The 25,128-nt window shown below is 45.9% G+C and overlaps 1 protein-coding gene across 4 annotated transcripts in view; it reads left to right on the forward strand.

Moving 5' to 3' along the window:
• Nucleotides 1-23,415, forward strand: part of STXBP4 (syntaxin binding protein 4) — a 553,950-nt gene extending 530,535 nt beyond the window's left edge. For 3 of the 4 annotated variants that reach the window (XM_086930861.1, XM_086930862.1, XM_086930864.1), the window contains one exon: nucleotides 21,291-23,410. In XM_086930861.1, coding sequence (XP_086786987.1) covers nucleotides 21,291-21,405 — 115 coding nt within the window. In that variant the 3' untranslated portion in view covers nucleotides 21,406-23,410. Of the gene's footprint in view, nucleotides 1-21,290 lie in introns of all 4 variants that reach the window. The other variant, XM_086930863.1, reaches the window with a different exon arrangement.
• Nucleotides 23,416-25,128: the final 1,713 nt, after the last annotated feature.

Genomic DNA, 25,128 nt, shown 5'->3' on the forward strand with positions numbered 1-25,128 from the left:
AAACAAGATTGAGATCGGGCACCCACGGGGGGAGCGCCAGCACTCCCCCCGTGGGTGGGGCTCATAGCACCCGAGCACTGTATGTCATGACGAGCTCAGCTCGTCATGAGCATACAAGGGTTAATGCCTTTAATGGATACATGCTGCTTTACAGAAATGTTCCCAATTTCAGAAAGTAAATGCTGGGATGGAGGTCTGCTTTTAACCTCATCTGCTAAAGACAATTTGCAGTACAACTAATTTCTACATATGTTGCATGTCAAATGGCAATCCCATTTTCAAACCAGTCGGTGTGCCAATTTTACATCCCTAGTAAGTGAATGGGAATGATAAAGTCGAGCCCATACCTCCTTTCTGACAATTGTGAAGAAAGCTGCAGAGGGTCTGGAAATGTCTCTACACTAGTTTACAGGATTTCTTACTGTTGCTATTCAGAATCCTTACCTCTATTAGCATTTATTGATGCATGTTTGGATAACATGAAACCACTTAGGAAAAGTCTCAATTAGTCCCTGTAATGAATATGCTTGTGGCAATGCAACATTTGCCCCAACTGACCCTGGGTTGCCTTTGGTGCAGGTGACCTCAGTCAAGTTTAATCACAATATATCACTGAAACATCCCCAGACAGTCCAAGATGATAGATGCCGTAGGATGCATAGCAGCCATATATTGGTGGCAACATAGCCTGCCCCATAGAAATGTATTCCATTGTGTTTTTAGAGATGGCACAGTTAGAATTTTCATGTTTGCCTTGACACCTGCATTTCCCATTTTTGTATTTGCTGAAGAATGCAAACGAGGTAGCCATAAAGTCTGTCAACACCCTATGTTTTGTTGATGCCATGGCGTGATCTACGGGTTCAGAAATTAGTCACCTTGTGTGGATGCGTTTGACAGAAATTTCCAGTGATGTGGAAGCATGATTAGTGGGCATCCCGTTTGATGGCCAGACTGTTTACTGAAGACATGTACACAGAGCATAACGCCAGCCCATACATTGAAATTAACCTACGCAGCTAGGCAATATCATTAGACCTATCGTATGTTCCACAGCATATGAAACAGTAAAACAACCTCATCAACAACTATATACTCCCTAACTGTAATTTGTTTACTTCTTTAAGAGCAGAATTACAGGTAGATGAAACAGCAGTTATCCCTTCTCCACTATAGCTTCCCTCAAGCAACTGTGAAAAACATATTAATGGTGTGCTGTGACACGCTTGTGTGAAGACTGGTGGCAGTTAGTTTCAATCAATCGAGGAAGATTATATCTGGCCAAATGGACATTTTGGTACTCCTCCAATTTATGCCTTTGTCATTCATCTTTCCATAACAACGACCACTCAAACAATTATCCTGGTGAAATACCTCTTTCCTTTCTGGTTCTCAAAAAGGGGTAATAGAGGGAGTGCCCACCTCAGAACTAGGTGCTGTTCCAGATTCTATTTAATGCCCGGCAGAGATAGAGGTCTCTCACAAAAACTGAGCTTTGCTTTCTAAAAGGATTCCTTTGGAAACAGTTTCAACATGGTCACCATTCTGCCAATTCTTCGAAATAGAGGTATCTGGTGTCACAGGATTTCCACCATTCATGCTTTAATATTCCCAACCTGGCATGTCAGAGAAAATGTCTACAGTTTAAGCTAGGCAACATCACTTTCAATTCATCTTCCTACCATTTGACCTTTCTTCAGGACCAAGAGTATTCACAACACCTCAACAGACTGTACAGCAACATCTGTCCCAACGATGATTGCTGACTGATCAGAGTGTTGACAATCTACTAAAGCCAGTTATTAATAGTATCATCTCAGGGGATAACATTAATTGGGCAAGTTCTAAATATGGTGCTGGAACTGGAAAGCCTGCTCTGCTCCCCTTGGAGTGGATGCATAACTTTTAGAATGAGATGTTGCTTTTTGTCGTAGGATGCATAGCAGGTAACACAGTTACTAGCTGAATGAAGGGATTTGCATCTTTATAGCACATATGTAGTCGGTGCTTATGACAGTTCTGCAATGCTGTGTTGACTCATCCAATTCAAGCCATGTGCAATTGAGAAGAGATGTTAGATACACTAAGCTGGTTGTCCTGGTCAGAGGTTTTACCTTCAGACCTAGTCTCCAACAACTAGGAACACTTCTTCTGGTCAGTCCTGCAGTCCCTAGCTACTCAGAGCAGGCTGCTTCTAGGTAGCAGGTCTCACTCTAGCCAGGTCTCCTGCAGGGTCTTGGAAATTAGGAGTCCTGCTTTTTGTGTTCCTGAAGCAGGTAAACAGAAGGCCAACCACTTGACCCTTTGATACAGTTCCCGTCCCTGAGTGCAAGCAGGATTTAAAAGTCCTTGTTTGAGTCCTTCCAAGGGTAGCCAGAAGTCTGGATTCATCTTCTAACAGGTGGAGCCTTCTCTGGTGCAAGAATATTTTGAAGAGGTGGTGGTGGAGGTGCCAGATATATACTGCACATTAGCCATTGATTTGAAGATTTCTACTGCTCAATCGTAACAATTTTCTTGCACTCCCCACCTTTCTTTTGCAGCTATTCGTCTTTGCCTTAATGTAAAATTACCCAGGAGCCCTTGTCTCTAGATGGTTGGGTAGAGATGCCATCGAGAAGGCATGTCTTCAGTTTCTTGGACCCTTCTCTACCTGACAAGGTCAAAACTGGGTTTTTCTCCTACTGTGGCTAAAGCCTTATTGTCTAGAAGGTTCCTCAGGGTGAACAGAGAAGCCCTTCTTTGCCTTCACTAGTCCAAAGAGGTATTGCTAAACCTGTCCTTTGTTCTGCCAACTGTTCCTGTCCACTCTTAGATAGCTAATCATTTTTAGGGAGTCAACAGTTAACACCCATTGGCCTTTCTTGGGCCTCGAAGCAAGTTATTATTCTCCGGGCCAGAGTTGTTACCTCTTGTGTATTCCAGCTCTGGAAGTGTGATAGCTGGTAGAACAGGTTTTAATCCAGTTCCTGTCCAGGCAATCTAACGAATATTTTTGCAAAGTTACTTTTGTGTTTAATTTAACAAAAATGTATTTTACCATTAAGTCTGATCTTAAAAGCTAAGAAGGAATTCACTTTGAAGTATTTCTCCCACCAGTTCATAAGTGGAGAGTGGAAAATAAAGAGCTTAGTCCACCTTAGCCGATTAAAGAAAAGGCCAACCAGACCTAAATAATGGCTAGTGGCGCTTGGCTGGCGGTGTGCGTGGAGTGGCGCTTGGCTGGCGGTGTGCGTGGAGTGGCGCTTGGCTGGCGGTGGCTTTTATTTCACTGTGAGGACATACTAACCCTAATAGGTAGTCTGCCCTACTGCTATATGTTAAAACCTGCCATGTGGGAATACAATGCACTCTTTAGGGGGGATTTCGGGATATATAGGTTTTTTTCAATGTGGCAAAGGCAGATTTCCATGACAAGTGTCAATGCAATGCATTTAATCTGCTCCCTAGCCAGAACACAGAGGTGCTCCTGGGAGAATTTTTTTTTAAATATGTGGGTGGTGTAAAGATACACTGCGGCAATCTTCTGTCATTTTACTTTTGTTGCCATAGATGCTCTTTTGGCACAATTTACAGTGGACTTGTAGGGATGATATAGAGGCCAAATATAGGCTCAAATGTACAGCACATGTTTTAGAGGGGATGCACATGCTCTTTAGTATTGTTTAGCTTTGGTCAAATGCACAGAGTCCTAAAGCCAGCAAAAATATGATCTAGCAAAAGATGAAAAATCTGGGGTGACTGTGCAGAAAAATACTAATTTGTCACAGATGGCCAGGCAAATTCCGCTGTTAGTTACTCCTCCAGTATTTGCCCATCATTGCAAACAAGCTATAGCTCCCTTACTCCCCCTAACCTGTCATCAAGACCTAACCCCCTAACCTTTCAATAAGACAGAGAACCTCATGGATAGACTTGTTCATGACAAATCTGAGAAAATGTGTTACCCATACTTTTCTCTAGAGTTCCCAGGAGGCCAGTCAGCATGGGATGTGTTCTTTACCAATAGACATCCAGTCTGCACAATGCCATTCCTCTATTTCTACTCATCTAGAGTGTTCTTCAGGGAAATATAATAGCAATAATTAACAGTGCTCTTGATTGGACAAGGATGAAGGGTTTGTGCATCTTTCTTGCACTTGCGGCTTTAATGCTCATGACCGTTCTGCAGTGGTACAAGAGATACAGATTCTGTACACTTACAGCTTATCAGCAAGATGCACGTTATCCAGTCTGACTCATTAGCTAGGCTGATGAAAGCAGGGAGGTCATAATCTCAAAGATAAAATGCTCCACATTCACCACATCATCATTGGGAGATATGTATCCCTACAATGAAGGCCTGCTACTAGCTCTCTACTGGTAAAAAAAATAAAACATTCCTCACAGAACTTGACTTCAGAACTGCTGTTCAATCCCTCATGCTCTCATGTGTGAGTGGTGTAAATGCCCTGCTCAATAGTTTCCCAGACTCCACACTGCCCCGAGGGTATCCTACATGCTGCAGTATGTTTCATCTAGAAAATCAAAAAATACGATTGGATCACCCCCATCTTCATGCAACTCCACTGGCTTTCCTTGGCCACCTGCCCCATCATCAAAGCAAGTTACATCATTTAAAACTTCATCATGACCAAGCACCCCTACCTATCTGTCTGACAAACCTATCATCTCTGGTGGCTCTTGGTACACCCACAGCCAAGACACCCTTAGACTGGGTGCAAAGAAGCATAGAAAAGAGGTCATTTTTGTATATGCCTCTAGAGTCCCAAATAATATCCTTTTTGTCATCAGGACTGTCCCCACTCTGCTCTATTTTAGAAAAGGGCTAAAGGTTCACCTTTTGAAGAACACTGGAGCACAATGTGGCACCCCTTTTGCCGATCATTCTCAGTCTTCACATGGAAATTCAAAATCACATAATCTTGATATCTTGATACCAAGTCATTGTTGAGCTCAGCAGAAAATTACCATAGCCTCTCCCTCAAAGGGAAAACAGTTTTCAAGAGGTGGGACCTGCTTTCTATCCAAATCTAGAGTTACTAAACATGTATGTTTCATGACCAAGTGGCAGACTCCTCTAGATGTTGAGCATATTCAACAAATGATTTTAATCTATTTTCACCAGACATCCCTCCCTAGTTACAGTTCACATTTCTATGCTACATTATGGCCATGGTTTAGCAACATTGGAAGAATATCTTCCTGCTGGTGTTGCCTTTATATGCTCATTGAAACAGGGACACATGTTTTGTTTACCCTTCGTGGTTAGATCACTACATGGCCTCCAGAACTCTTTTATATGGCAGTCATTTGATTTTCTACTGGGACTTGGGACTGCTGAAGCATTTACTGGGCCTTTTTTTACCTGACACACTTACACATACAGTATGGTCCTCCAATAGATCTTGCTCTGTGCTGAAAGGGGTCGGATATTCGGGGAATGGTCAGTTACCCAATGAGGACCAGGAATAGAATAGTGTATCTACAAACTGGAAATTAAACTCTTATAGATTAATCTCAAACAAATGCCATTAATATAAATTATGAACACTATATACACAAATCGCCTAAAGAAATGTAGGCGAACAAGGATCATACAAACCAAGACTTCAGTTAGAGCTTAGAGAAATAATAGCATGAGAATTTGATAATTAGAAACTCCCTTCTTGCATTTATCTCTAAGCATGAATAACCCAAAATAGTACTCACTCACGAGTAATGACGAGACAGATCAGCAGAGTGAGATCAAATAGTAAAATTTAGTTTAGCAGATAAAAGGTCAAAGACATTTATTTAAATTTTAGCATACAGATTAGAATTCAATTAGTAAAGATTTAATGAAATATACTGAAGCATCTGGATTCAGGGAATATAAGGTGAGTAAGAGCTTCACTAACAGCTGAGGTAGACCCTCAAACACATACAGCTTATGCGTCGGTATAGATGGGTAGCCAGGTGAGCATTCCACAAATACTCTTAGGAGAGTTCAGCAAAGTTCCCAGAAGCCAGTCCAGTTCATCAAGACAGTAATCTGTCTCAGTTTGCTGCTGTAACAGCAAGAGTCACAGCAACATGGCAGGGACCCTTTGTCCTGCGAAGATCCATCTGCTCCTAGAGTAAAAGCATAAGGGGCAAAGGCAGTCTAGGCAGACAGGGGCATCCAATATATCTTAAAATAGGCAACTGTACTCCGTCAGTTTGCGGGGTAACTGCCCTTGACATCACCTTAATTTGTCAGACCATCGGTCCATTGGTCAAGTCGTACTGGATGAGCATGATGTGACGGTAAAGAAGACACAAATCCAGAAAATAGCTGGATCAATTACTCAGATCCTTAAATAGTTCAATCATGTGACACATTGAGCAATATCAAATTGAAGAAATAGGCATCAGAGTTTGAAAGGGCAGTTTCCCAGGTAGCTATTCTAGAGTGTAACAAAAATAGTGGCAAGTGCACTGCTCAGTATAGGAAATGTCAAAAGAAACAATTCTTATTTCAATACTACTGGCAATACAGCAAAAAGTTCTCACACACTTTAGAAATATCAGTCCGTGACTTAATTGAAAAAATAAGACCTACATGAATTTAGGCTAATATACAAGAAGATCATGTTAATTACGAATCACATATTATTAGGGAAATTAAGCATATAAATTCAAATATCATGAATACAATAATAAGCATATCAGTATGTTTGAAATTTATACATGTAAGTATAAGGTACTCATAAACTTTGTACATATGAATGTTTACATAAAACTAAGAAAAAAGTTTAAATATTTTGTCATTTATATGTCAATTTGCTAGTACATATGTATAATACATGCTAAAGAAGTTTCTTGAAAGCACCTTTAAATATGACTGAGTAACACCTACTTATCTTATGTCATTTATGGTGCACACATCACATACACTTACATTGCAGTTAAAATTGTCATTAAAAAAAACTACTTCATATTGTTTTCATTTTAGTTTTAGTAATTTCACACTCATCAAATTAATTAGTAATATTTATAAACTGAGATGTTTCCTCTTACATTTTACTAACACATGTAAATGAATAAAATAGTATCTCAATATTAAAAATCACATCTATATTAATTAAACGAATAACATGTCTCAAATCTCCCGTTCTTCTGCATGCTTTTACAATGTAGTAACTATACTCTATATATTTATGTAATTTTTCATAACATGTAACTTGCACATATTTACTGCGGTTTTCACAGAGGGTGTCATAAATAATTTCTTATATCAATTAAATACTTGTTGTAATCTCTGCTTTATCAGGACCAATGGAAACGTTTGTGTTTACATTGGGCCAGATATACGACCCTTACAATTTGCAAGACGCAAATTGTGTCATTTTGCAGCTTGCAATTTGTGACTCGCATAATGTGATGTACAAGAGTGTCTCAGACACAGTTTGTGATTTCTAATGGGGTCACAATTTGCCTGCCTCAATAATATTCATGAGGCAGGTGCAATTTGCAACCCCATTATGAATGGCTAGCACTCCCGGGGATGGTGGCCTGCTAAGGTCAGCAGATTACCATGTATGTGACTGGTTTTTAAATAAAGCAGGAGTTTTCTAAAAATGTTTAAGGAAAATGGGCTGCATTTAAAAAAGAAAAATGAAAGTTTCAATTTTTGCAAGTAGGCAGTGGTCCATATTTTTGCATACATTCACAAAGTGGAAGTGGTCCCCTGGGAAACCCTTACTGTTTGTGAATGGCTTACTATCTACTTAAAGTAGGTGGTAAACTGGGAGTGTTTTGCAACCGCAATTACGGTCACAAAACAACCATACATCGAGGTGGACTCACTATTAGGAAGAGACGCCCTTGGCACGCCCCTTAGTAATAGCGAGTCGCAAACCCTATTTTCTGAGTCGGTAAGCGGTTACCGACTAGCAAAATAGGGTTTGGACATGGGGCAGCCCTATTATGCAGACGCAAACGGCCCGATTTCCCGTTTGCGACCGTAAAAAACAGTCATTCATCTATCTGGCCCTTCGTTTATTTTTCAGTGGTTCCACTTACATTCCTTTATTTCTCTCTAAAGAACCTGCCGGCTAAAGTGTCCTGGTTGGCTTTTTCTGAGTGAAGTGAGCTTGGGGAGTTACCTGCGTTATCTCTTTTACGTCAGTATACCACCTCAGGTCAACACAAAGGTGTATTTAGCATAAAACCCTGATAATTTACGGATCCATGGCAGATGCCAGAACAACTCCACTTGGGACTAGGGAACTGTAATTGCTTTACAAGAAGACTAAAAAGAGTTAGATGAAGATGAATCTGTGGAAGGATTATGTACATATGAGAGACATGATTATCGAAGGTAAATTGATTTTAATTCTTTTGGGCAATTAGTAGTCAGAAAATGCACCTGCTAATCTTACTCCCTGTTCCCTTTTAAGATTGTATTTAATACATTATATTAATTTCTGCTCTCTTGATTCCGTTCTTGAAATAGTTTGCCGAATAGTGAATTTCATGAGTAATAACATCAAATTGAAATCGTGCATGCCTATCAAGCAAGTTATGTAGACCCAGGACCGTTTTTGAAAGGTCTCTTTTCTTTTGTAGTTTTCATTTTTTGTTACGAGCCGTACATTTGTACGTCCAACTTTTTTTGCTCTGCAGCAATATTGTGAAACCCACTCGTTTGCTGCTGCTGTCTAGCTAGGAGTCCAGTGTTAGTTTTGGTTGTATGTATACTGTGTTGTAAACCTCACTATGCAGCGCTCATTCTCCCTGCCAAACTTCGTGTATTAGACAATTACTGATCCACTCTCCCTTCATCAGTTTCAAAACGTTATAGACTGAGTTCAAGTTATAACCATGTACAATTATATACCAAGAAAACGCTAGGAACGCACAGACCATAAGAGAAGTAAACAGTCTTTTTTATCGGGTGTTAATGTGTCAAGAAGGAACTTAGAACGCACAGTTTTAATCAGTTCGAACAATGGAAAGACATTTTAATATGAAAATGTACAGACTCTCATCTCGTAATTAACTAATTTCAAATATTTTTCCCTTCCTGGCTGTGGAGCAAGAACGGACAGTCAAATGCCAATCCTTAGACGCCAGAGCAAGTACAATTGCTACATGTGTCTTATTAACTAGTAGGAAAAGCTGAACTCAACAAGTCTTTCGGCATAAGACTCAAACTACGTAAAGCAGCAGAAAAGTATCTAATAAATCAAAATTAACTTTAATTTTTATAGGCATCATATTATTATCAGGGAAACGTCTGTAATGGAAATATCCCAATACTGCTTCTACATGTAGATGGGAGTAGAACTTAATTTGACCCGGTGGTTGCAGGTCGGGACCACAGACAGCTGTTTTTAGGGACCGGCGCTCATTTTTCCTCAACAGACTTTGATCCAGAGGACGAAAGTGAAAAACACACAAAGGACTAAGAAAGAGGAAGATAAAAACTGAAAAATGTGTCAAAGATAGAAAGCAGGAACATGCAAGAAAGAGACGAAGAGGCAGGAAGTGTCTGGTGGTGGATTAAAGAGGCACGAGGTAAGCAGGGCACAAGTCCTAAACAAGCATTTACTATGCAATGGTCTCGGCATCATTAAAGGTAGAGCTATTGGCATTGCTCATGACATTTCTTTTTTTTCTTTAAATCATAAATAAATGGCATTGTCATTTACATTGCCAATACACAGCACTCTGCACTCAACAGCACACAGCACTCTGCACTCAACAGCACACAGCACTCTGCACTCAACAGCACACAGCACTCTGCACTCAAAAGCACACAGCACTTTGCACTCAAAAGCACACAGCACTCTGCACTCAAAAGCACACAGCACTCTGCACTCACTACTCTGCACTCACTACTCTGCACTCACTACTCGGCACTCACTACTCGGCACTCGGCACTCACTACTCGGCACTCACTACTCGGCACTCACTACTTGGCACTCACTACTCGGCACTGCACTCACTTCTCGGCACTGCACTCACTACTCGGCACTGCACTGACTACTCTGCACTCTGCACTCACTACTCTGCACTCTGCACCCACTACTCTGCACTCTGCACCCACTACTCTGCACTCTGCACTCACTATTCTGCACTCACTACTCTGCACTCTGCACTCACTGCTCTGCACACTGCACTCACTGCTCTGCACACTGCACTCACTGCTCTGCACACTGCACTTCCTGCACTGCACTCACTACTCTGCACACTGCACTCACTACTCTGCACTCACTACTCTGCACTCACTACTCTGCACTCACTACTCTGCACTCACTACTCTGCACTGCACTCACTACTCTGCACTGCACTCACTACTCTGCACTGCACTCACTACTCTGCACTGCACTCACTACTCTGCACTCACTAGTCTGCACTGCACTCACTACTCTGCACTGCACTCACTACTCTGCACTGCACTCACTACTCTGCACTCACTACTCTGCGCTCACTACTCTGCACTCTGCACTCACTACTCTGCACTCTGCACTCACTACTCTGCACACTGCACTCACTACTCTGCACACTGCACTCACTACTCTGCACACTGCACTCACTACTCTGCACACTGCACTCACTGCTCTGCACACTGCACTCACTGCACTGCACTCACTAATCTGCACTGCACTCACTAATCTGCACTGCACTCACTAATCTGCACTGCACTCACTACTCTGCACTGCACTCACTACTCTGCACTGCACTCACTTCACTGCACTCACTAGTCTGCACTCACTACTCTGGCTGCACTGCACTCACTACTCTGCACTGGACTCTGCACTCACTACTCTGCACTCACTACTCTGCACACTGCACTCACTACTCTGCACTGCACTCACTACTCTGCACTGCACTCACTACTCTGCACTGCACTCACTACTCTGCTCTGCACTCACTACTCTGCACTCACTACTCTGCACTCACTACTCTGCACTCACTACTCTGCACTACACTCACTACTCTGCACTACACTCACCACTCTGCACTGCACTCACTACTCTGCACTGCACTCACTACTCTGCACTCTGCACTCACTACTCTGCACTCTGCGCTCACTACTCTGCACTCACTTCTCTGCACTCACTACTCTGCACTCACTACTCTGCACTCTGCACTCACTAATCTGCACTCTGCACTCACTAATCTGCACTCTGCACTCACTACTCTGCACACTGCACTCACTACTCTGCACACTGCACTCACTGCTCTGCACACTGCACTCACTGCACTCACTACTCTGCACACTGCACTCACTACTCTGCACTCACTACTCTGCACTCACTACTCTGCACTCACTACTCTGCACTCACTACTCTGCACTCACTACTCTGCACTGCACTCACTACTCTGCACTGCACTCACTACTCTGCACTGCACCCACTACTCTGCACTCACTACTGCATTCACTACTCACCACTGCACTCACTACTCACCACTGCACTCACTACTCACCACTGCACTCACTACTCTGCACTCTGCACTCACTACTCTGCACTCACTACTCTGCACACTGCACTCACTACTCTGCACACTGCATTCACTACTCTGCACTGCACTCACTATGCACTGCACTCACTACTCTACTCTACACTGCACTCACTACTCTGCACTGCACTCACCACTCTACACTGCACTCACTACTCTGCACTCACCACTCTGCTCTGCACTCACTACTCTGCTCTTCACTCACTACTCTGCACTCACTACTCTGCACTCACTACTCTGCACACTCACTACTCTGCACTCACTACTCTGCACTACACTCACCACTCTGCACTGCACTCACTACTCTGCACTGCACTCACTACTCTGCACTGCACTCACTACTCTGCACTCTGCACTCACTACTCTGCACTCACTACTCTGCACTCACTACTCTGCACTCTGCACTCACTACTCTGCACTCTGCACTCACTACTCTGCACACTGCACTCACTACTCTGCACACTGCACTCACTGTTCTGCACACTGCACTCACTGCACTGCACTCACTACTCTGCACACTGCACTCACTACTCTGCACTGCACTCACTACTCTGCACTGCACTCACTACTCTGCACTGCACTCACTACTCTGCACTCTGCACTCACTACTCTGCACTCACTACTCTGCACTCACTACTCTGCACTCACTACTCTGCACACTGCACTCACTACTCTGCACACTGCACTCACTGCTCTGCACACTGCACTCACTGCACTGCACTCACTACTCTGCACACTGCTCTCACTACTCTGCACTGCACTCACTACTCTGCACTGCACTCACTACTCTGCACTCAATACTCTGCACTCACTACTCTGCACTCACTACTCTGCACTGCACTCACTACTCTGCACTGCACTCACTACTCTGCACTGCACTCACTACTGCGCTCACTACTCACCACTGCACTCACTACTCACCATTGCACTCACTACTCACCACTGCACTCACTACTCTGCACTGCACTCACTACTCTGCACTGCATTCACTACTCTGCACTCACTACTCTGCACTCGCACTCTGCACTCACACTCTGCCAAGAAGCGACGTGGCCGCCCCCCACGTGGGATGCCGAGGCCATGGCAGCCTCCTCTGGCGTTGGTAGGACGATCAAGGCACCCCACGGGACAGGTATTTCACAGCCCAAGACGGGAGGTCGGCAGCTCTTTGCACACACACCTGGGAAATGGAGTTTCCTCGTTCACTAGGCAGAGATACAGAACTCTACGGGGTGAAACATGTTAAATAAGTCTGAAAGTGCTCGCTCATACACACAAGAAACAGGAGTTAAGCATCACATAATCTCCGAGGAATCGGTGCAAGAACTTACTGGATGCCGTTCAAAACCCTCTAATTGATGTAGGCGTCCATTACCCCCTCCCTCCCTCCCCATTTTCAATAAAGCCACGGATAGGGTCAAGAAAAAACACCCTCTGAGATGGAGACGTACACAAACACCAGCCGGATAACAAATTCAATTTTATAACACTATAGTAAAGTTCCCGCCTGCACGGCTAATTCAGTGGCGGAGTTCCGAGAACTTAACACTGGGGAAATCCATTTTTGCGCAAATAATGGCACGTTAGAAACTGCCCCATAACAATAGGAAGATAAACAACACGGATGAACAAAAATGCAACCTAATAATCAAGCGTATACTCATGCACCCTCCATCCCTCCCTAAATATACATCCCTTTAAGCGCGTGGAAAAATAACGTCGGGCACATAAACAGTAACATCCTGGACATAACTGCCGGTATGCTCTTCTCACGGCGCTGTTCTGCTCTGCTCAGCCCACGATGGTCTCAGGTGCGAGCTTTGAGCAGGGGCTTGTGGGTGAAGTCTTGCGCTTTGGAATGCGAAGGATTTCTCTCCCTTCGGATATTCTGCTCCTCCCTGGTGTTGCCTCTGTCTCTGCCTCCACTCAGGGGGAGGAGGGGGGTGTCTCGGCGCCTCGCAGGGGGCACTCTCTGTGTGCCGGGAAGAAGCAGAAAACCAAAGCACAATGTTGGTGAGGTCTGCGTCCTGACTCTCACTGCTCCTGGGTGCGTGGGGCGCAAATGGGCAGCGGTGGACATCCCCTTCGATTTGCGGTGGGCAGCAGAAAACGAGAGGCGCGATGTGTACTCTTGGGCACACAGAGACTGCCAGGTGGAGGAGGCTGCGACTACTTGGGGCGGCTGTTGTTGTGAAATGGCCTAAAGAAAAGCGCCGCCATTTTCAGATTCGGGGCGTGTTTTTTGCGCCCTGAGTGACAGACGACGTCACAGGGCTAAAGAATGCAAAAAATCACACCCCCGAATCCGAAAAAGACGGAGCTTCTTTGGAGGGACGGCTCTCTCCTCCAATGGCTGGCCTCCATTTAGGAAGCCAGCCAGTGGTGGAGAGACAGGGCAGGGAGGCGGGTTCTGAAGCCCCACTAGATGACATTAATTCTCCGGACCGGAAGCTGCTTCGCAGCTTAACGGTCCCTCGACCTAAAAAAGAAGTGGGAGGACGCTGACGTCACGGAAGGTGGCTTGCACCCTCAGACTCATTGCCTCCCCTTGCTCACCTCTTAGATGCAATTGCATCAGAGAAGCCAGCTCGTGAGCAGCGTTCTGAATGAGCTCCGATCTCTCCCAGAGAGGCCTAAGAGTGAATGTGTGGCTCCATTTGCTCCAGTTATTGAGCTCCCGGTAAAATAAGTGGGGGAACGCCTTCCACCCGCGTGGTACCCCGACTCCAGCCCTGGAGGTAAGACTGCACAACCTAGTATTCGGCACGCCTATATTCAATAGCACCAGCCTCATGTTTCTGCACGAAACTATAGGCCCGCACAAATTCTTCTACTAATTAACCACTTGATAGGAGTTATGGTTACAACCGGAATAGCAAGCAATGTTTAAACTGCAAAGGAGGGACATCTGATTTTTAATTATGGTTGAGATGCCTTCTCCATATAAAATGCCTGTTTTGTTTTCAGTAATACCGCTTGACTATTAACGATTCTGCATTCATTTAGGTAATGATTACTCACATTTCTCTAAGTCTTTATTCCAAATATAGTTCAAATAGTTGATATTTATTGCTCTCTTTTACAAGAAAAGCTACTGGACAAATATGCACCAATCATGAAAATAACGCTTTCATCAGATTTTTTTTGTCCTTGTTTGTATTTATTTTGTAATTAACAAAATATAAAGTGCATTTGTTTATAGGCAGCTCCACCCACCACGTTTTTTCCCGACCTTAAATGCTGAAGGTTAAAAGTTGCCATTATGTAGAGCACCCAAACTAAGGTTGCTACATAAATTAACGCGCCTCTTTTCCACTTGAAACATGTGAGAGACTAGCGAGAGGGCAGAAAGGGGGCGGATGTTAAGTATTAACTTCCAGCCTTTAAAGTTGGAGAAGAGCGACATATCTTTCAATGGAATAAATAAAATGGTTGGATGATTGTCGATGTTAAATATTGTGGGCCATTCAGTCACCAAAAACTTGCACAGTGAAACATTTGTTTACGTTTATCTGTACCATGAATTTATCCAGAACAAAAATGTGGACATAATTATAAAGTTACCACCAAATGGGATTAGTTAGTCTCTCTGCCAGCAGAGAGAGCTGCTGACCTATGATGAACTCCATCAAGGGAACTGGTTTCAGAAAGACTAACACTGAAGAACAGCATCATATTTGAGAAAAACTGTATTTATCCTTTTCAGACATCTAATCTGAAACTTCTTATACATTTTACCAGAAACTGTTTAGCCAACACTGACATGCAGATGAAGGGAAGCACTTTAACCCATCTGTAGGCTACCGGCGCACCAGTAGCTTCTGTTTGTGCTGCTGTTCGGTCCAGGTGCATTCTAGTCTGGTCTTCCTGTGAAGGCATGGCAAAATGGTTTTACCACCACAACACATAGCCCTCGTTCAAACTGGGTGCCTTGATGCCTCCTGAAAGGAAACTTGGTATTTGTGCTAGATGCCCCCAAAACAGTCAGGGCATCAAATCTCAATCTCGAGGGACAAAGGCCACATTTTGACGATTGTGTGTCTGGTTTACAGCAACTTTGAATCCCTTGAGTCCAGGTTAGGCATCTGATTGATGAATTCTGCCTCTAGCAGATCCCGCTTGAATAGTTCAAATTAGGAGTTCTCTACTTACCCTAACCTTACATGAAAGAAGAAAACATCATCTCATCAACTAGCTGGCCTGACTTTCAGCCCTTGACCCTAAGAGTTCCATAGAATGCACTGTGGGTTTTTAGAGGTTTCCAGACTTAATCAATCAATCAATCAATCAATCAATCAGTGACACTTGTAAAGCGCGCTACATACCCGTAGGGTCTCAAGGCGCTGGGGGGGGGGGGGGGTGCCGCTACTGCTCGAACAACCAGGTCTTCAGCTTCTTCCTGAAGGAGAGGTGGTCTTGGGTCAGGCGCAGGTCGGTCGGGAGGGAGTTCCAGGTCTTGGCGGCCAGGTAGGAGAAGGACCTTCCTCCTGTCGTCGCTCTTCGGATGCGGGGGACGGCGGCGAGGGCGTGGTTGGCTGATCGGAGGTGGCGTTTGGGAGCGTAGAAGTTGACTCGGCTGTTGAGGTAGCTCGGGCCTTGGTCGTGTAGGGCTTTGTGTGCGTGGGTGAGGAGGCGGAAGGTGATTCTTTTGTTGACGGGGAGCCAGTGAAGGTCTCTCAGATGTCCGGAGATGTGGCTGGTTCGTGGGATGTCGAGGATGAGTCTGGCTGAGGCGTTCTGGATCCGCTGGAGTCTCTTCTGGAGCTTGGCGGTGGTGCCGGCGTAGAGGGCGTTGCCGTAGTCCAGCCGGCTGGTGACGAGGGCCTGGGTGACGGTCTTTCTGGTCTCGGTGGGGATCCACCAGAAGATCTTCCGTAGCATGCGTAGGATGTTGAAGCACGCCGAGGAGACGTTGTTGACTTGCCTGGTCATGGAGAGGGAGGAGTCCAGGATGACGCCCAGGTTTCGTGCATGGTCTGTCGGTTTGGGTGCAGTGCCCAGGGCGGGAGGCCACCAGGAGTCGTCCCAGGCGGAGGGTGAGGAGCCCAGGATGAGGACCTCCGTCTTGTCCGAGTTCAGTTTCAGGCGGCTGGTCGTCATCCACTCGGCTACCTCTTTCATCCCTTCGTGCAGGTTGGCTCTGGCGGCGGCGGGGTCGTTGGTCAGGGAGAGGATCAGCTGGGTGTCGTCGGCGTAGGAGATTATGCTGAGGTTGTGTTTGCGTACGATGGCCGCGAGGGGGCTCATGTAGACGTTGAAGAGGGTGGGGCTCAGAGATGATCCTTGGGGGACGCCGCAGATGACTTCGGAGGCCTCTGACTTGTAAGGTGGTAGGCGGACTCTCTGTGTTCTTCCGTCGAGGAAGGAGGTGATCCATTCCAGCGCCTTGTCCTGGATGCCGATGTTGCTGAGGCGCCGTACTAGGGTGCGGTGGCAGACCGTGTCGAATGCCGCGGAGAGGTCTAGGAGGATGAGGGCCGCTGTTTCTCCATTGTCCATCAGGGCTCGGATGTCATCGGTGGCGGCGATGAGGGCGGTCTCGGTGCTGTGGTTGGCTCGGAAGCCGGACTGTGAGGGGTCGAGGGATCCGTTCGTCTCGAGGAAGGCGGCCATCTGCTTGTTGACGGTCTTCTCGATGACTTTGGCCGGAAACGGGAGGAGCGAGATGGGGCGGTAATTCTTGAGTTCGGTGGGGTCCGCTGTGGGTTTCTTGAGTAGAGCGCTGAGTTCGGCGTGCTTCCAGCTCTCGGGGAAGGTGGCGGTGTCGAAGGATGTGTTGATGATGTCTCGCAGGTGGGGTGCGATGACAGCGTCGGCCTTGTTGAAGACGTGGTGAGGGCAGGGGTCGGTCGGTGATCCGGAGTGGATGGAGTTCATCGTGCGGATGGTGTCTTCGGTGCTGATCGGGGTCCAGGCGTGGAGGGTGGTGGTGGGGGGGGGGGGGTGGTTGTTCGGTCATGGTGTGCGTTGGTTGGTTGTTGAAGCTGTTGTGTATGTCCGCGATCTTGTTGTGGAAGTATGAAGCGAGGGAGTTGCAGAGGTCTTGCGATGGGATGATGTCGTTGTTTCCTGCGCTGGGGTTGGAAAGCTCTTTCACGATGTTGAAGAGTTCCTTGCAGTTGTGTGCGTTGTTGTCCAACCGGTCCTTGAAAGCTGTTTTCTTGGCGGCGCGGATCAGCTGGTGGTGTTTCCGGGTGGCAAGTTTGAAGGAGGTCCTGTTGTCCGGTGTCGGTTCCCTTCTCCAGACTTTCTCGAGGGCTCGGCAGTTCTTCTTGGAGCTCTTGAGTTCATCGGTGAACCATGGGGCCTTCTTGCTGCCGGGTCTGCTAGGCGGGGTCCTCAGTGGGGCGAGTTCGTCCGCGCAGTTGCTGATCCACTTCGTGAGGTTGTCGGCGGCCTGGCTGGGGTTCGCTGAGCTGGCAGGAGGGTGCTGGCTCAGGGAGGTGGCGAGCTGGTCTGCTGTGATCTTGTTCCAGCTTCTGCGGGCGGTCTGTTTCTGGTGGTGGTGGGTCGTCGTTCTCTTGAAGGTGAAGTGGACGCAGCTGTGGTCCGTCCATTGAAGCTCAGTGGCGTGGCTGAAGTTGATGTCTGTGCTGGAGGAGAAGACTGCGTCGAGTGTGTGTCCGGCGAGGTGGGTGGGGGTGGACACCAGTTGCTTGAGTCCCAGGTTGGCGAGGTTGTCGAGCAGGGTGCTGGTGTTGCGGTCGTTGTTGTTCTCCAGATGGAAGTTGAGGTCTCCCAGGAGGATGTAGTCAGCGGAGGGGAGGGCATGCGGGCTGACGAGGTCGGCGATGTCCTCGCTGAATTGCGTGCGTGGTCCCGGGGGTCGGTAGATCAGGGTGCCTCTGAGGGTGGTGTTCGGGTTGGTGTGGATCTGGAAATGCAGGTGTTCGGCGCTGGTCAGGGTGTTGTCGGTGCTGGTCGTGAGACGGATGGTGCTCCTGTGGACGATGGCAATGCCTCCTCCCATCTGGTTGGCGTTTCGGTCCCTCCGGACGATCTTGTAGCCCTCTGGGATAGCGATGGCGATGTCGGGAGCTGAAGAGGTGTTCATCCAGGTCTCCGTGAGGAAGGCAACGTCAGGGGCTGTGGCGTCTAGGAGGTTCCAGAGTTCGATGGCGTGTCTGTGGACGGAGCGGGTGTTGAGCAGGATGCACTTGAGGTGGGTGCTGCTGGTGTTTGACTTGGCGGGTGTTGGTGCGAGGCAGGTCCGGATGCAGGAGAACTTGCAGGCGTGGCAGCTGAAGGGACCGTGGGTGCGTCGTGGAGTGGCTTGGTGGCACTCTGGGCGTCGGCCGGTGTTGAGTGCGGTGAGGGTGGCGGCGGAGTACGTCAGGCGGGTAGGTCGGGGTCTTCGGGGGCCAGGGGTCCTGGCGCTGGACGCGATCCGGTCGCGGACGGGCGCAGACGGGCTTACCTTTGGCGCGCCTTCGCGACCGGATCTGCGCGCCCGCTGCGCGTTCGCACGGTCGCCATTTAAGGCGAAGTGCGCGGGTGGGCGGAGCAGCTGGGAGGCGGGAGCGGGGAGGGTTACAGAAGAGAAAAAAGGGGCGGGGACAAGCGGCGGTGGCGGGAAGGGAGGGCGGGGGGCGGCGAGGTAGGCGGACAACAAGGAAGGAAAGTCAAAACACGGGCCAAATTAAATTCGGCAACACAGGCACAAAAAATCGACAAAACAAGGAAAAAAAAGAGGTTAAGCACAACAGGCACAAATGTTTGACAAAACAAGGCAAAAACAATCCCCGCAGCGGAGGCAGCCGGCAACCGGCAAAACGAGGCAGCAGCGAGGCAGAGGGCAGGCAAGGGGCACACGCAGCAGCTGGTGGCCGTGCGGCGCGGGGGTGTCCCACAAGTGGGTCACACTCACCTGCGTCGCACGGTCGCCATTTAAGGCCAAGTGCGCGGGTGGGCGGAGCAGCTGGGAGGCGGGAGCGGGGAGGGTTACAGAAGAGAAAAAAGGGGCGGGGACAAGCGGCGGTGGCGGGAAGGGAGGGCGGGGGCGGCGAGGTAGGCGGACAACAAGGAAGGAAAGTCAAAACACGGGCCAAATTAAATTCGGCAACACAGGCACAAAAAATCGACAAAACAAGGAAAAAAAAGAGGTTAAGCACAACAGGCACAAATGTTTGACAAAACAAGGCAAAAACAATCCCCGCAGTGGAGGCAGCCGGCAACCGGCAAAACGAGGCAGCAGCGAGGCAGAGGGCAGGCAAGGGGCACACGCAGCAGCTGGTGGCCGTGCGGCGCGGGGGTGTCCCACAAGTGTTACCACTCCATAACAGCAGACTAGTATCAACCTATTGTGTTCCTGAATGATTTTTTTGTTTTCCATCTTCAACTTTGACCACCTTGAACAATCCCTTTGTTTTTTTTGTTTTCTTGTCAATTACGCTCTCTTTTAACTTAATCTGGATGTGAACAGTTCTTTATTTCCTAATTGTAACTGTTTGTACTGTTGCACACATTCTGAACACATTTGGTTCTGGGGAGTGCATTACTACCCTGTGCTGGCTACTAAAAGGGAGCTTAATGAAGCTTGTTCACCTTTGTGGGTTGTTGTCTTAGGCATTGTCCCAATAGAGCCACTGTCCCGCATAATCTCACCCATAACAAGCCTGGTCATTTTCCTACCAACACTTGGCACACCCAAAATGCCCATAACCATCAACAGTGGGATATCCCTCCACCGAATGAATAAAGCTTTGAAGACTCAGCTCATCAATGACTACACATCTTAATATCTTTAAAAAAACTTGTGATATTCTGTACTTCCTGTAATATTAACGCTTGACTTACAGTGACGTCATATGTTGCAATGCATTGTTAGTTGCTAGGTTGTGATTCAGATTGTTCACGGTTCCAATTTACTTATAAGTGGGTATTGCTGTGGCTGGCTGGGGTCTCTAATAACTACGATTTATTAAACCACTTACCTTAATCCATGAGCCTCTGGAGTTCTTCTAGAAATAATTTGAAGACTCAGCTCGTCATCGACTACACATCATAATATCCTAAAATAAAAATCTCTCCCTAATCGACCACATCCCCTTCCTTTTCTGTTGGATGATATTTCTGCCCTCTGGTCCTGTAAAATAATTGCATAATAAACTAACGAGAAAAAAACAAATGTGAAGACATTATGAATGTTTACAATCTGATAGTGTTGTTCAGTAAATTATGTCGTAGGAATCCAGAAGATATTTTATGTTTGATTCAGAAATCATTCAGGCCCTCAATCTGTGAGCATTATTGATTCCAATGGAAGTTGAAACAGGAGTGGTCCGAAATGTGGACTACGAGTACTGTGAATAACTTTAATATTCGAAGACAACCCCGTTACAGTTCTTAACTGTTTATGTGTTAAGGACTGTGACTGGGAGGTCTGACGAGGAGGCAATGCCACACTTTTCCATGCTTAAACACTGTACCTAAGTTTGCCAGGTATTACAGAGCTGAATTTATGCCAGGCAAAACTGTGATATTCTGAGTTTCGTTGCTTGTAATGGGGGAAGCATTCAGTAATATTGTGTTATGCCTCATTCCAAAGTGTGGAACTAAGAATGGCGAGGTGATAATGCACATGGCAATAGCTAGTGCGGTACTATTACCACACCTATTAACGGATCACTCGGAATGATTAACATGAGTGTCATATCTACAGCGATATTGTGTGTTCACTGTGCAGCATATATACAATAGATTTGGCCAGTCACTTTGACAATCGCCCGCTATCTTCCACTGAGGAACCAGGAAGCATATTTTCTTCAATAACAAAAATGTTGAATACTTCCTTCCAGCCACGTCACCCAGACTACATCTTGGACCCACCCTGTGACCAGCGCCCTGAGATTGTCCTGCTCCGATGACCATGGAGAAGACTATGGCAGTGAGCTCCCTGAATCCAGGAGCTGATGACCCTCCAGAGGACAAAGGATTTGTGGCAACCAAAACTGTAGAATAGATAGAGTGTAAGATAGTAGGTATTCATACAACTAACAAGTCTATGTGTAAATAGCAGTGTTTAAGGTGTTATACTGCTACAGTTCGTGTAGCTGTCGTACATTTTTATAGGGAATCAATAAGGTTTTGATAAGTTTGAAAATTGACTTTGAGGTACTTTGAGCTTCTCGTCTGTCTATGTAAGGAAAATAAGTTTCATGTATGTATATATATTTGCAATGGGTGTCATAAACACATGAAAAAGCAGCTTAGAGCCTGATTTAGTGTTTAGCAGATGGGTACTCTCTCACAAACGTGACCGATATCCTGTCAGCCTTATCAGAAGTGCATTATATCCAAAGTCACTGGTAAGAAGGGGAACAGAATATCTGTTGCTTTTGTGATGGATTACCCAGCCGCCAAACTGTAAATCAGGCCCTTAGTCTGCCTGCAAAGTATCTAAAGCCAGTGCTTTACGGTCTCAGAATACCAGCGTCTTCACAGCAGGATTGAATTCACAGCCACAAACATCGGTTAGGAACGCCTGCATTGAGCTCACTCTACCCAACTGCATACTTGCACCATCCCAATAGGGCACCAGGTTGCTACAATGGACCTCAAACATTGTCTCGGTAGGAAAGAAGGAGAACTCACAAGGCAAAACTGTAGGTTTGATTCCCCTCGGGCTGCACTGTAAATTCTTTGTATATTCTTTTTACTACAATAAAAAGCCTGACAACCGCCTTAGAATCTCTGAATATTTCTTTTGTTTTCATCTTAAATATTCATACAAATTACATCTGTACTGATTCCTTTCTTTCTATCTTATTTAACTGTTCCTACCGCCTATTAAATAGAGTCAATAACACTGCCATTGAACTGGACAACTAGGCAAAAAATAAGTTGGTGTGTCTTCTTGAGAAGTTTTTCTCTGATTCTGCAATTGGAAAGGCACCTATCGGGCACAGTCTAGCGGAGCCTGCAGCTACATACGAGACTCTGGCACCCGGGGGCAGTAAACCTTCTACCCCCCCCGTCCAACCTTCCACGCCCAGTGACCAGCCAGAAGTATGATCCCAGAACAGGCACCTGATATGAGATTACTCAATTCAGTCCCTAAAACAACTCTCTTCAGTGCAATAAAACACTGACAACCCGGCTGAAATCTTCCATTACTCATAGAATTGGAGACTTAAAATTGTTGTATTAAGAAAAGGAATAGAGAACTTATTAAGCATTTTTTTCATTTAATTTATGTAATGACGAGGCTGAAAAGATGGCACCGTCGAGGGCATATATCACTGCATCGGAACAAACCGTTTTATTTATCAAGAAGATAATAATGAAACCAGTCTTTAGCTGTATTTGTATTTCGACAGTTAATAATTGGTTGTCATTCCGTTATAATTAGAGCAATACTAGAAGTATTGATAGTGCTGACAATAACAATTCACAGTAATAGCCAATTTACCTTAATTTATATTTTGTTATTGATAATTAAGGATAGAGGTGTTATTAAAAGAAAAAATGTGAACACAATGAAATACCGCACACTGGAACTTTAAATGCAATTATTAGTTAGGAAAAAAGAACAAACAAGAAACTGTGTTAATAAAAAGATATTTAGCGTAGGTAATGTTGTGTTCTAGTCTATATTACGCCTGTGCCGTAACAGGCGTGTGGCGTAGCCCCACGTGACCTAGACTAATAAAAGGGGTCCCAGCACGCACGTACGCCAGTTGGCAACGGCGTGTGGATCCAGCTTGACTAAATACGTGTCCGAGTCATTATTGTGCTGCTGCCAAGTGCTAGGCCTCCCGTCCTGAGATTGCCCCCAAGGTGCACCCTACACCACCACATTGCCTTCCCCCACGACACAACAGGTATATCCCTTGGCACAGGCGGGGTTGTTTGTGTTGAGCTAACTGTAATAATTAGGCTGGCATTTACTAATTACTTAACGAAATTGTACACAATCAAAAAGAATTACGAAAAAAGATCAAGCTGCTGAAATTAGTAATGGATTCAATTTAAAATGAGTCACTTTAAGCCAAGATATTTTGAAGTCTATCCAGTACCCAAACAGATCACCCAATCCATACCTCTGAACATATGTTAGAATGCTGTGGAGTGGTGTGGCTCACTGGTTAGAGGCGGCAGACCCGTAAGCAGAGAACCGCCTGGGACCAGGGTTCAATTCCAGACGCAGCAGGGTCGTGGACCAGGGTCAAATGGACTCGATAATTCTCGCCTCAGTGCCTACTCTAACCAGGAAACACACTCGGCAACTCTGGGCATTAAGCTTGCCTCATCTCTACAACGGCCCCACAGAAGCTGGGGATGCCTGGTTTCACCTTGGAGATACCCAGAAAGGGACCATCTCACAGGGAAAACCAGGACGGGTTCCCCAGTGGTCTTCAGCGCCAGGATACTCCTTGGAGTCACAGTGCGCTTTACAAGTACACCAACATTTACATTTACAATGCTACAGGCAAATCCAGATTTGGAATATATGTATTTTATCTGACACTACAGTATGGAGATTTTGTATGAGGGAATGTTCACAGCACGCTGGTTCGGAGTGATCTCTGTGCAGAGTCGAGGACTAGGTAGGCATTTCTAGTGCCCTGCTGTCTTTCACTGTTCATGCACAGTAAAGCACGGATTCGCCTTAAACACGTGGTTGGAGGGGGAAGGACACAAGCCTGCTTTTTTCACCAGACACCCCACCCATTCCAATCACGTTTCCCTGCATAGGCCTTAGTGAACCATAACACGTATCTCTGCCATTACTTGCTGTGCTGAAAATGCAATATGAAACAGTGTATGACGAACTGTGATATCAGGGTGTGAGTTAGGTTTTAGGTCTTACCATAAATCGCTTTTGAATGAAAGACGGATTAAGTATGTGAATGGCTGTCGTTTGATTATAAACGTACTATATCGTAGTATATTTGAAAACGTTTTATGTTGGAAACATTCCATGATGTGGATAAATGTAATATTGAGTGGGGCACCAGGGACAGGCTCTAATGTTATGGCCTTACCATAACGTGTGAATTTCACATGTAAGATTTGTTATCTAGCCCCTAATATATCACTGTCAACTATAACTCATCTTTTATCTTTAATTTCTTCAGGGAAATTCATTGTTTTGTACATGATGGTTTCTATTAATAGAGAAGGTTCTCAGAGACAAGTTGCAACTTTTTCCGTGTCCTGTTTGTAATTGCAAGGAGGGCTCGTGCGGTATTCTGTAATAGCTTGTAAGCTGACATCAGCAGGGCCCCATGTTCTAGAATACCCAGTGGTTGCCTTGTGTGTGAGGAACGATGACACTTGAACAAGTGGAAGAGCGAGTTGATCCTGAGAAGGTGTTATGAAGGACCACTAGTGCATGAGGCTTATATAAACGATATCAATAAACTACTTTGGACTTTCATCTGTTTTATGGAGTGACTTTTACATTGGTGATGAGGAAGGGATTGAACTTCACATCCTTCAAGCTACAAGCCTCAACATTGTTTTTTTTCTTCCCCCAACTAAACTGTAAGCTGTTTTATCTCTGATTTCCACAAGGCTGCCTCGTTATCTAGGCCTCAAAGCAATTTTTGCTGGCTGCACATCATGGGGTACAAATAAAACTTCAGCAGTATCTCCGCAGTAAGCAGGACATGAAGAGTGAGCCCTGCATAC

This window comes from Lissotriton vulgaris, chromosome 7, assembly GCF_964263255.1.
Source record: "Lissotriton vulgaris chromosome 7, aLisVul1.2, whole genome shotgun sequence".
NCBI classification, from domain to species: Eukaryota; Metazoa; Chordata; class Amphibia; order Caudata; family Salamandridae; genus Lissotriton; species Lissotriton vulgaris.